This window comes from Oncorhynchus mykiss, chromosome 30, assembly GCF_013265735.2.
Source record: "Oncorhynchus mykiss isolate Arlee chromosome 30, USDA_OmykA_1.1, whole genome shotgun sequence".
Taxonomy (NCBI): Eukaryota; Metazoa; Chordata; class Actinopteri; order Salmoniformes; family Salmonidae; genus Oncorhynchus; species Oncorhynchus mykiss.
The window spans coordinates 26843382-26857104 of NC_050570.1; the positions used below are offsets into that span (position 1 = coordinate 26843382).

The following is a 13723-nucleotide window of genomic DNA, read 5'->3' on the forward strand; positions in this document are numbered from 1 at the left end:
AAAATGTCATTTTCAACAGTGGAGATTTATATAAACCTTTCTGTCTGTCTGTCTCCGACATTTGCAACATTGTTTTAATATTCAAATTCGATCTCCAACTGTCCCATGGTGGGACAAAGGGGTTGAGTACTTATTGACGCAAGACATTTCAGATTTTAATTTTTTATTAATTTGTAAACATATCAAAAAACATTATTTCACTTTGACATTATGTGTGTAGGCCAGTAATCCATTTAATATTCAGGCTGTAACACAACAACATGTGGAAAAAGATAAGGGGTGTGAATACTTTCTGAAGGCACTGTACAGTGCCTTGCGAAAGTATTTGGCCCCCTTGAACTTTGCGACCTTTTGCCACATTTCAGGCTTCAAACATAAAGATATAAAACTGTATTTTTTTGTGAAGAATCAACAACAAGTGGGACACAATCATGAAGTGGAACGACATTTATTGGATATTTTAAACTTTTTTAACAAATCAAAAACTGAAAAATTGGGCGTGCAAAATTATTCAGCCCCTTTACTTTCAGTGCAGCAAACTCTCTCCAGAAGTTCAGTGAGGATCTCTGAATGATCCAATGTTGACCTAAATGACTAATGATGATAAATACAATCCACCTGTGTGTAATCAAGTCTCCGTATAAATGCACCTGCACTGTGATAGTCTCAGAGGTCCGTTAAAAGCGCAGAGAGCATCATGAAGAACAAGGAACACACCAGGCAGGTCCGAGATACTGTTGTGAAGAAGTTTAAAGCCGGATTTGGATACAAAAAGATTTCCCAAGCTTTAAACATCCCAAGGAGCACTGTGCAAGCGATAATATTGAAATGGAAGGAGTATCAGACCACTGCAAATCTACCAAGACCTGGCCGTCCCTCTAAACTTTCAGCTCATACAAGGAGAAGACTGATCAGAGATGCAGCCAAGAGGCCCATGATCACTCTGGATGAACTGCAGAGATCTACAGCTGAGGTGGGAGACTCTGTCCATAGGACAACAATCAGTCGTATATTGCACAAATCTGGCCTTTATGGAATAGTGGCAAGAAGAAAGCCATTTCTTAAATATATCCATAAAAAGTGTTGTTTAAAGTTTGCCACAAGCCACCTGGGAGACACACCAAACATGTGGAAGAAGGTGCTCTGGTCAGATGAAACCAAAATTGAACTTTTTGGCAACAATGCAAAACGTTATGTTTGGCGTAAAAGCAACACAGCTCATCACCCTGAACACACCATCCTCACTGTCAAACATGGTGGTGGCAGCATCATGGTTTGGGCCTGCTTTTCTTCAGCAGGGACAGGGAAGATGGTTAAAATTGATGGGAAGATGGATGGAGCCAAATACAGGACCATTCTGGAAGAAAACCTGATGGAGTCTGCAAAAGACCTGAGACTGGGACGGAGATTTGTCTTCCAACAAGACAATGATCCAAAACATAAAGCAAAATCTACAATGGAATGGTTCAAAAATAAACATATCCAGGTGTTAGAATGGCCAAGTCAAAGTCCAGACCTGAATCCAATCGAGAATCTGTGGAAAGAACTGAAAACTGCTGTTCACAAATGCTCTCCATCCAACCTCACTGAGCTCGAGCTGTTTTGCAAGGAGGAATGGGGAAAAATTTCAGTCTCTCGATGTGCAAAACTGATAGAGACATACCCCAAGCGACTTACAGCTGTAATCGCAGCAAAAGGTGGCGCTACAAAGTATTAACTTAAGGGGGCTGAATAATTTTGCACGCCCAATTTTTCAGTTTTTGATTTGTTAAAAAAGTTTGAAATATCCAATAAATGTTGTTCAACTTCATGATTGTGTCCCACTTGTTGTTGATTCTTCACAAAAAAATACAGTTTTATATCTTTATGTTTGAAGCCTGAAATGTGGCAAAAGGTCGCAAAGTTCAAGGGGGCCGAATACTTTTGCAAGGCACTGTATATACATATAAAGTGGGTAAAACAGCTTGCACCTGTACTGTCTCCTTCTTCTAGATGGTAGCGAGGTGAACAGGCCGTGGCTTGGGTGGCTGATGACCTTTTTGGCCTTCCTGTGACACCGGGTGCTGTAGATGTCTTGGAGGGCAGGCAGTGTGCCCCCGTCGGGCTTGACCTCACACCCTCTGGAGAGCCCTGTGGTTGTGGTTGGTGCAATTGCCATACCAGGTGTCGGTACAGCCTGACAGGATGCTCTCAATGGTACAAAGCCAAATTTCTTCAGCCTCCTGAGATTGAATAGGCACGGTTGCGCAGTCTTCACCACATTGTCAGTGTGAAGGCACCATTTCAGGTCGTCAGTGATGTGCACGCAGAGGAACTTGAAGCTTTTGACTGTTTTAAAACATTTGGCAAATAAATTGGAAATGAAAACAAACGTTTCTTTTCACACATTCAGATACACCCATTTCACTCAATTTCTGGGCGTTTTCTCCCATTTCATGCCAACTGGACACGACCCAGATATTTGGCCGATGGTTTTCTCCATCAGTAGCACAATATCGTAGGCCACAGTAGCAGTTTTATGTCTTTGGTTGCCTGTTTTGCATGTTATTTTGGCATTCATTTGTGTCACATATCAGTTTGCAAACAATGTAAATATACAGTTAAAGTCGGAAGTTTACATACATTTAGGTTGTAGTCATTAAAACTTGTTTTTCAACCACTCCACAAATTTCTTGTTAACAAACTATAGTTTTGGCAAGTCGGTTAGGAGATCTACTTTGTGCATGAAACAAGTCATTTTTCCAACAATTGTTTGCAGACAGATTATTTCACTTATAATTCACTGTATCACAATTCCAGTCGACAATCTTCTGGCATGTCCTTGTCAATCCTTGTCATATGAAGAGAAATTACGGATAAAACATATCGGTGATCATCAGCCATTGGACATAAACATTACACAACAAGTCGGAAATTGCAAATACAACAATGAGTGGTTTAGAAGGAATCAATGGCTAACTGCAAGCATCTCAAAGCTTCACTATTTTGGTTCCCCTGCCTGCTGTTCAGTGGAGAGGGTGTGTTGTCCAAGTCTGAGTTTAAGGATTTAAAACATCTATCTGAAAGGGTTTATTTTCCAAGCTTAAAAGGATAAACATTCACAGGCAACACCATGGGCCAGAAAAGGTTGAATACGTTGGCCATGCTGCCAATCCAGCATGACTTCTGCCCCACATTCAAAACAACCGAAAACTCAGAACTGGTAAAACTCAGACTTCAATGCATTCAAGACAGCTGGGATCTTGGGGTGAAAAAACGAGCTTGGACTGGGAAAATACGTTTTGAACGGTCATCCTGAAGATCATTGACGTCATTTTTGCTAAAAATGTGGGGCTCAAAACAGGTGGGCCTCTGCCCTGAATGACGGGTCGCCACCGATGCCATAGTTTGTACATCTCAAGTGTTATATTGCTTATATAGGTCTATCTCATTAGTCTCTTAGTCATCATTTTAGGGAATGTTGGAATTATTTAATTGTTTTGCCTACTTTGTGTATTATAATTAGCTCATGTGCTTTTCTTCACGAGGAGGGGATACTATATAATGTTGTTGGGTCTGTAACCAGTGACAGTCTCTTCCCATTCAAATATTTTTTGTCAACAAAAACTTCAGTAATAGACCCATGTAATTCCAGTTGATATTTCAAGGGTTCTTTTTGTTGCGCAATGTGCTGTCTTTGCGCTGGAATATTGTATATAAAAGTGGATCCTCGTGATTGTATTTTCGTTCCTTTTTAGACCACACAGGCCAAATAAAATAATAAAATGTTGTGTAGTGGCTTTGCTGGCATGCATCTAAAAATAAAATGGGTTTAGTTTGCCCCATCAAGATGCACATGCTAAAATCGCCACTGCACACAAACGCCCTTTTATGATGTGTTCTGTGTTGGCCTCTCCGTAACCACCGCTGGGAGCAATGTCGGACTGCTCTTTATCCAGGTCCAGAGAAAGTTTTCTAGCAGGAGGTCTGGAGCTTATTACTGGGCTGTAGCAGAGAGAAGGGGGGGGGGGGGGGGGGGGGGGGGGGGGGGGGGGGGTTGATAAAACTACGGTCTCTCTCCCAGCGCTCAGAGCGCTATTTTCTGCCAGGCTTTGAAGCGGACTGAGAGAGAGGAGAGGGAGAAGCAAGCTTAATTCATTATAGCGCCGTAACACACGTTTACCATCCCTAAAGCGTGGACCTGACAGACGTAAAGTTTTTTTATCCAGGATCTGAAGAGGCGACTTCAGTGGAAAAGTTAAACGTCTCTAATAGTAGGCTAAAATACATGTTTTATTTGTTTAAGACGAGGCATCGCATCGTTGCATCACTGATACGTTTGCAGAACCTCTTCTTAGTTGGGAAGTTAGTTTCACATAGTTGGCTACTCAGTGACATTCGCATCTTTTCGGCTGGAAACCTTGACGGACTAAATAACGTGATTTAGTTTGTGTTTAGCACGCTTGTGGGATTTTAACTGGAGACGGAATTCTTACATGCAACAGTATTTTGTATGAGAAAGCCATGGCACAACAGAACAGAAACGGAGGGACTTCATTAAACAACAACAACGGCATCGATAACACCAAGAGGAAACTGTTGATAGGACTGGACCTCTTCTGCCTGCTACTAGGTGAGTTTCAAAGACATATTAGTCCCAACTGTAAACAAATGAAATTACTTGACAGCACGGAATGAACTAACGTGACAAGAACGTGACAATAGTGTCACACAGTAATGTCACCAGGGAAAAGTGCGGCCTATAACAAATTGCGCAATTACATAACATATTCCACACGTTAAAGGGTGTGACCAATATGTATAAAACTGCGCTCACTATAATGTACTATCAGTGAAAACAGAACAACTGTCAGTGTGTCATAACAGAGAGAGAGAGAGAGAGGGAGAGAGAGAGAGAGAGAGAGAGGCGGCGGGAGTGGGCACGCAACCCTGAGCAGAGAGAGAGAGGCGGCGGGAGTGGGCACGCAACCCTGAGCAGAGAGAGAGCGAGAGAGTGAACACAACTGCATCCAATATGTCCAAAGGGACATACTATATTTAAAATAATGTAATATGTTAACAACCTGCACCATGTCCACCTAACACACTTAACGTGATCAGAGTCAGACCGTGAAATAGACGCCAGACAGTGAGAACCAGGACCATGGGACTACGTTTTAAGTGCCACTGAGAGAGAACACGTTGTGGTTGTTGACATGATGTGAAGTGGTCAGCCAACATGGCATATGGTGTCCTAAAGACCACTGTCTGACTGAACAAGACTCTGACTCTGAACATTAACCTAACTCAATTTATTAAGTTGCAGTTAAGTCAAATCGTTTATAAATGTTATTAACTCTACAGTTTTCAGAGTCTAGAATTGGATATTAGATTATCTCAATTAACAGTAGGAAAGGTCCCTGTGTGTGTGTGTGTGTGTGTGTGTGTGTGTGTGTGTGTGTGTGTGTGCGCGTGCGTGCGTGCGTGTGTGTCAAATCAGATTGTATTTGTCACATGCACCAAATACAACAGCTGTAGACTTGAATGCTGCTTATGAGCCCTACCCAACGCAGAGTTTTAAAAACCAGAAAAATACAAATCGTAACACAACAAATAAAATACACAAGAATGAAGATATATACACGGAGTACCAGTACCATATCACTGTGCAGGAGTATGAGGTATGTGAGGTAGAAATGTACATGAAGGCAGGGTAAAGTGACTAGGCATCAGGATAGATAATAATACGAGTAAAATAACGAACAAAGTAGCAGGAGGAAAGGATGTGTGTGAAACTGTATGTATGTGTGTGTGGCATCGACATGCGTGTGTGTTTTGTGTGTGTGTGTGTGTGTGTGTGTGTGTATGTAGTGTATGTGATTTTGTGGTGGTTTGTGTGAGAGTGTCAGTGTAGTGTGTGTGAGTGTGTTAAATAGTGTATATACTGTATAGTATTGTGAGTGTGCAAAGTCAGTGCAAGATAGGGTCAATGCAGATAGTCCGGGTAACCATTTAGCAGTCTTATGACCAGGGGGAAGAAGCTGTTCCGGAGCCCGTTGGTCTGAGAGCCGCGATGTTCCGGTACAGTGTTTGCTGGATGGAAGCAGAGTAAACAGTCTATGGCTTGGGTGGCTGAAGTCTTTGTCATTTTTTCGGGCTTTCCTCTGAAACCGACTGATATTTGTATTTGTATGTATTCAAATGAAGGCAGTTTATACAATTTTAAAAACATTACATTACATTCACAGATTTCACAACACACTGTGTGCCCCCAGGCCCCTACTCCACCACTACCACATATCTACAGTACTAAATCCATTTGTGTGTGTGTGTGTGTGTGTGTGTGTGTGTGTGTGTGTGTGTGTGTGTGTGTGTGTGTGTGTGTGTGTGTGTGTGTGTGTGTGTGTGCATGCATGCATGCATGCATGTGTTTGTGCCAATGTTTGTGTTGCTTCACAGTCCCCGCTGTTCCATAAGGTGTTTTTTTTTGTCTGTTTTTTAAATCTAATTTTACTGCTTGCGTCAGTTACTTGATGTGGAGTAGAGTTCCATGTAGTCATGGCTCTATGTAGTACTTTGTGCCTCCCAAAGTCTGTTCTGGATTTGGGCACTGTGAAGAGACCTCTTATGGCATGTCTTGTAGGGTATGCATTGGTGTCCGAGCTGTCGGCATTTCGTGTATGATCAGTGAGAAAGTCCATATTGCAAATGTACGGTCCCTTACCCGACGTCCGAAATCGTTTGTAAAATTCGCGGTCGGCGTCGGGCCGTGCGGTAGGGCCAGACCTACCGGGAAGTCATCGAATGAACTTTGTCGGACTTTCGGTTCCCGTTTAAAAAAAAAAACAAGTTTCGGACCGTTTTTCCGCCGTCCCGGACACTCCCACCAGATGGCATACGGAATCATATGGCAATTTGGCAAAACATCACGAATCGCGACGGGGCCTTATCTCAAAAACTGAAAATATTTCGAAGCCGAAACTTGGCGAGCGTAGGTTTGGCTCAAGGGGCAGTTGGCCCCGAACGGGATGGCGTCTAGGCCTCGACGGTTTTTGAGCTACGGCCATTTTTCTGGGATTAAAGGCTTAAAATGGAAGTAGAGAAATTATTTTTCCACTTCGGGTCAAAGCCAAGGAGCCTCCGGTGTCAATAAAAAAAGAACCAGCCATTTATCTATCGTCGTTTAAGAGAAACGGAACAATGACAAATTGGTGATGGTCACAAATAGGCGTTTTTTTTTTTCAACGGTTACAGATCCAGTTGCAGGGTGTTCATACGAATCTTTTTAAAGTGTGCTGCGGAGCTCTGCGACATTTCTGTGATTTTCTATGATTTTCTGAAATAACACAATAACCGACCATTAGAACAGTAGGCCCAAAATGAAGCCTGCCCCACAATGTCATTTGCTTTTGAGTGACAGTGAGAGAACCGTTAGGGTGAGAAGAAAAATTCCACCACATGAATGTTCCTAAGGTCCTCCCGATCTCAACAAGCCTAACCTTGACCGTGTGGCATTAACCCTTCACAGTAAAACAGGGTTTTTTGATCTCACAGATTACAGTGTCATCTCTCCCCATAGGAATACATTGCCTGCACCCCTAATTTCAACCTGAGGCCTATGTGGGTTATGAATGCCGTATGAACCTGTCTTCGGTACCAGTCCATCAGGCCACTATGAGGTCTACCTGTGTCGATTCTAAGCTTCCTGGACCAACCGGAAGTGGTTAAAATGCCCCTAAAAGTGTTTACCCATACACTGCATGCAGTTTGATAGACATAGTGCATTCAACCCTGTGTAGATCAGTCAATTCTTAACGTAAGGACTTAAAACTCAGGATTCTGTAACAGCATACCCCAATGAGGATATGTGGTGACTTATAGCTTCCTGTGCCAACCGGAAGTGCCATAATTGGTGTCTCAGGGGCTGTTTCGAAGGGTTAAAAAATTCAGATCTGTCCAAAACTTCATATATGTGATTAGGCAACCCCCATGAACTGTAAATCAGTCATTTTTCCCAAAAAAATCAAAGGAAAAAAAAATTGCACTAAAACACAACTTGGATGGAGGGACGTATTGGGGTGCGTAGAGACAGACAGTGGCCGCAATAGTTAGCTTTGTTCGAGCTAAAAAAGAACGGTCGGACCTAGAGTTCCGAAACTTTAGAAACCTGTTCTAGACCTCCGGGCCATGGTGCGTGACGAGTTACGTGGCTCTAGATGGTTCTCGGACCGAGAAACAGCCTCGTACATTCGCAATAACTTCAATTCATTTTTGCATCACGAAAATGACGACGTTTAGAAAAGTCTCAGAGACGCAAGGCTAGGTGCGTTGAAACCGGCTCGGCCCATAGAGACGGACCCCAAAGTTTCTGTCCGATAGCTCGTTCAAGGACCCCGTAGCAAGGCATGGAAATAAGTGGATTTTCAGCACCAATTAGGGTTTTTCTCGGACACCAAATGACCTATCGAGCCGAAACTCGGGATTCGGGGTCGCCTCACATAGGACTTCACATAATGTCCGAACTGGACCCCCAGCTAGAACGTAACTATGTGTTTTACCTTTTTATTATGTTTTCAACTAGAGGCGCTGTGAATTATGGGACTGCTCTGACATATATGATAGTTGGCATCTAAATGAGTAGGAAACAGTGGGTTTGGTGTCATAATGACATCTAATTGACTGATGGACACTGACTTGCTAGTTGACTTTTGTACATTTGCAATATGTTTAAACAGAGAGGGACCATCACCAAAATGGCATTCTGAAATCAACACAAAAAATGGCATCACCATAGTCTCCAGACTGTGCTGAGTTCAACGAGCTATCCCGCTTGACCGTAGCTCGCTCGGTCTAGGCGCAGCAACCATTAGAATATTAGGCCCAAAATGAAGCCTGCCCCACAATGTCATTTGCTTTTGAGTGACAGTGAGAGAACCGTTAGGGTGAGAAGAAAAATTCCACCATAGGAATGTTCCTAAGGTCCTCCCGATCTGAACAAGCCTAACCTTGACCGTGTGGCATTAACCCTTCACAGTAAAACAGTGTTTTTTGATCTCACAGATTACAGTGTCATCTCTCCCCATAGGAATACATTGCCTGCACCCCTAATTTCAACCTGAGGCCTATGTGGGTTATGAATGCCGTATGAACCTGTCTTCGGTACCAGTCCATCAGGCCACTATGAGGTCTACCTGTGTTGATTCTAAGCTTCCTGGACCAACCGGAAGTGGTTCAAATCACCCTAAAAGTGTTTACCCATACATTGCATGCAGTTTGATAGACATAGTGCATTCAACCCTGTGTAGATCAGTCAATTCTTAACGTAAAGACTTAAAACTCGGGATTCTGTAAGTGGCCATGTCAATCAAGACATGTGGTGATTTATAGCTTCCTGTGCCAACCGGAAGTGCCATAATTGGTGTCTCAGGGGCTGTTTCGAAGGGTTAAAAAAGTCAGATCTGTCCAAAACTTCATATATGTGATTAGGCAACCCCCATGAACTGTAAATCAGTCATTTTTCCCCAAAAAAATCAAAGGAAAAAAAAATTGCACTAAAACACAACTTGGATGGAGGGACGTATTGGGGTGCGTAGAGACAGACAGTGGCCGCAATAGTTAGCTTTGTTGGAGCTAAAAAAGAACGGTCGGACCTAGAGTTCCGAAACTTTAGAAACCTGTTCTAGACCTCCGGGCCATGGTGCGTGGCGAGTTACGTGGCTCTAGACGGTTCTCGGACCGAGAAACAGCCTCGTACATTTGGAATAACTTCAATTCATTTTTGCATCACGAAAATGACGACGTTTAGAAAAGTCTCAGAGACGCAAGGCTAGGTGCGTTGAAACCGGCTCGGCCCATAGAGACGGACCCCAAAGTTTCTGTCCGATAGCTCATTCAAGGACCCCGTAGCAAGTCATGGAAAATAGTGGATTTTCAGCACCAATTAGGGTTTTTCTCGGACACCAAATGACCTATCGAGCCGAAACTCGGGATTCGGGGTCGCCTCACATAGGACTTCACATAATGTCCGAACTGGACCCGCAGCTAGAACGTAACTATGTGTTTTACATTTTTATTATGTTTTCAACTAGAGGCGCTGTGAATTATGGGCCTGCTCTGACATATGTGATAGTTGGCTACTAAATGAGTAGGAAAAAGTGGGTTTGGTGTCAATTGATATCCATTTGGTGTCATAATGACATCTAATTGACTGATGGACACTGACTTGCTAGTTGACTTTTGTACATTTGCAATATGTTTAAACGGAGAGGGACCATCACCAAAATGGCATTCTGAAATCAACACAAAAAATGGCATCACCATAGTCTCCAGACTGTTCTGAGTTCAACGAGCTATCCCGCTTGACCGTAGCTCGCTCGGTCTAGGCGCAGCAACCATTAGAATAGAAGGCCCAAAATGAAGCCTGCACCACAATGTCATTTGCTTTTGAGTGACAGTGAGAGAACCGTTAGGGTGAGAAGAAAAATTCCACCACTTGAATGTTCCTAAGGTCCTCCCGATCTCAACAAGCCTAACCTTGACCGTGTGGCATTAACCCTTCACAGTAAAACAGTGTTTTTTGATCTCACAGATTACAGTGTCATCTCTCCCCATAGGAATACATTGCCTGCACCCCTAATTTCAACCTGAGGCCTATGTGGGTTATGAATGCCGTATGAACCTGTCTTCGGTACCAGTCCATCAGGCCACTATGAGGTCTACCTGTGTTGATTCTAAGCTTCCTGGACCAACCGGAAGTGGTTAAAATGCCCCTAAAAGTGTTTACCCATACAATGCATGCAGTTTGATAGACATAGTGCATTCAACCCTGTGTAGATCAGTCAATTCTTAACGTAAGGACTTAAAACTCAGGATTCTGTAACAGCATACCCCAATGAGGATATGTGTTGATTTATAACTTCCTGTGTCAACCGGAAGTGCCATAATTGGTGTCTCAGGGGCTGTTTCGAAGGGTTAAAAAAGTCTGATCTTTCCAAAACTTCATATGTGTGATTAGGCAACCCCCATGAACTGTAAATCAGTCATTTTTCCCAAAAAAAATCAAAGGAAAAAAAAATTGCACTAAAACACAACTTGGATGGAGGGACGTATTGGGGTGCGTAGAGACAGACAGTGGCTCCAATAGTTAGCTTTGTTGGAGCTAAAAAAGAACCGTCGGACCTAGAGTTCCGAAACTTTAGAAACCTGTTCTAGACCTCCCGTAGATGGTGCGTGGTGAGTTACGTGGCTCTAGAAGGTTCTCGGACCGAGAAACAGCCTCGTACATTTGAAATAACTTCAATTCATTTTTGCATCACGAAAATGACGACATTTAGAAATGTCCCAGAGTCGCAAGACTAGGTGCATTGCGAACGTCTCGGCCCATATAGACAGACCCCAACGTTTCTGTCCGATATCTCATTCAAGGACCCCGTAGCAAGTCATGGAAAATAGTGGATTTTCAGCACCAATTAGGGTTTTTCTCGGACACCAAATGACCTATCGAGCCGAAACTTGGGATTCGGGGTCGCCTCAGCTAGGCCAACACATAACATAAGAAATGGACCCGCAGCTAGAACGTAACTACGTGTTTTATGGTTTTTTTATGGTTTGTACCGAAGGCGTTGTGAATTTTGGGCCAGCTCTGAAGTATGTAATAGTTGGCTACTAAACGAGTTGGAAAAAGTGGGTTTGGTGTCAGTTTGTATCAGTTTGGTGGTCAGAATGATATCTAATTGACTGATGGACTCTTGTCCACTTGACTCTTGTACATTTGCAATATGATTCTATAGTGAAAAAACATCACCAAAAGCGACATTCTGAAATCAACCCAAACGAGCGATTGAGATGACCCAGAATCACTGCAAAGCCATCCCGAGTTCATCGGGCCAGTCAATTTCACATTCCTGCAGGATTTTTATAGCATGACAAATTCGTGATGGTACCTGCCCATTAAAACATATTGCAAATGCACAGTGACTTTGAAAAAGTAAGAAACAAAAAAAAATACATCTAAAATTTTTTGAGCATGACAAATTCGTGATGGTACCTGCCCATTGAAACATATTCCAAATGCACAGTGACTTTGAAAAAGTAAGGAAACAAAAAAAAATACATCTAAAAAATTTTGAGCATGACAAATTCGTGATGGTACCTGCCCATTGAAACATATTGCAAATGCACAGTGACTTTGAAAAAGTAAGGAAACATAAACAAATTCGATAAACAAATTCGTGATGGTACCTGCCCATTGAAACATATTGCAAATGCACAGTGACTTTGAAAAAGTAAGGAAACATAAACAAATTCGATAAACAAATTCGTGATGGTACCTGCCCATTGAAACATATTGCAAATGCACAGTGACTTTGAAAAAGTAAGGAAACATAAACAAATTCGATAAACAAATTCGTGATGGTACCTGCCCATTAAAACATATTCCAAATGCACAGTGACTTTGAAAAAGTAAGAAACAAAAAAAAATACATCTAAAAAATTTTGAGCATGACAAATTCGTGATGGTACCTGCCCATTGAAACATATTGCAAATGCACAGTGACTTTGAAAAAGTAAGGAAACATAAACAAATTCGATAAACAAATTTGTGATGGTACCTGCCCATTGAAACATATTGCAAATGCACAGTGACTTTGAAAAAGTAAGGAAACATAAACAAATTCGATAAACAAATTCGTGATGGTACCTGCCCATTAAAACATATTCCAAATGCACAGTGACTTTGAAAAAGTAAGGAAACAAAAAAAAATACATCTAAAAAATTTTGAGCATGACAAATTCGTGATGGTACCTGCCCATTGAAACATATTGCAAATGCACAGTGACTTTGAAAAAGTAAGGAAACATAAACAAATTCGATAAACAAATTCGTGATGGTACCTGCCCATTAAAACATATTCCAAATGCACAGTGACTTTGAAAAAGTAAGAAACAAAAAAAAATACATCTAAAAAATTTTGAGCATGACAAATTCGTGATGGTACCTGCCCATTGAAACATATTGCAAATGCACAGTGACTTTGAAAAAGTAAGGAAACATAAACAAATTCGATAAACAAATTCGTGATGGTACCTGCCCATTGAAACATATTGCAAATGCACAGTGACTTTGAAAAAGTAAGGAAACATAAACAAATTCGATAAACAAATTCGTGATGGTACCTGCCCATTAAAACATATTCCAAATGCACAGTGACTTTGAAAAAGTAAGGAAACAAAAAAAAATACATCTAAAAAATTTTGAGCATGACAAATTCGTGATGGTACCTGCCCATTGAAACATATTGCAAATGCACAGTGACTTTGAAAAAGTAAGGAAACATAAACAAATTCGATAAACAAATTCGTGATGGTACCTGCCCATTAAAACATATTCCAAATGCACAGTGACTTTGAAAAAGTAAGGAAACAAAAAAAAATACATCTAAAAAATTTTGAGCATGACAAATTCGTGATGGTACCTGCCCATTGAAACATATTGCAAATGCACAGTGACTTTGAAAAAGTAAGGAAACATAAACAAATTCGATAAACAAATTCGTGATGGTACCTGCCCATTAAAACATATTCCAAATGCACAGTGACTTTGAAAAAGTAAGAAACAAAAAAAAATACATCTAAAAAATGTTGAGCATGACAAATTCGTGATGGTACCTGCCCATTGAAACATATTGCAAATGCACAGTGACTTTGAAAAAGTAAGGAAACATAAACAAATTCGATAAACAAA

General features: G+C 41.6%; 1 protein-coding gene across 2 annotated transcripts in view; it reads left to right on the forward strand.

Annotated features, from left to right (window-relative positions):
* The first annotated feature begins 4041 nt into the window (after positions 1–4041).
* The window catches only part of plpp3 (phospholipid phosphatase 3), a 58996-nt gene continuing 49314 nt past the window's right edge, over positions 4042–13723 (forward strand). The window contains exon 1 of one of the 2 annotated variants that reach the window (XM_036969231.1): positions 4042–4612. In XM_036969231.1, coding sequence (XP_036825126.1) covers positions 4504–4612 — 109 coding nt within the window. In that variant the 5' untranslated portion in view covers positions 4042–4503. The remainder of the gene's footprint in view (positions 4613–13723) is intronic. The other variant, XM_021599321.2, reaches the window with a different exon arrangement.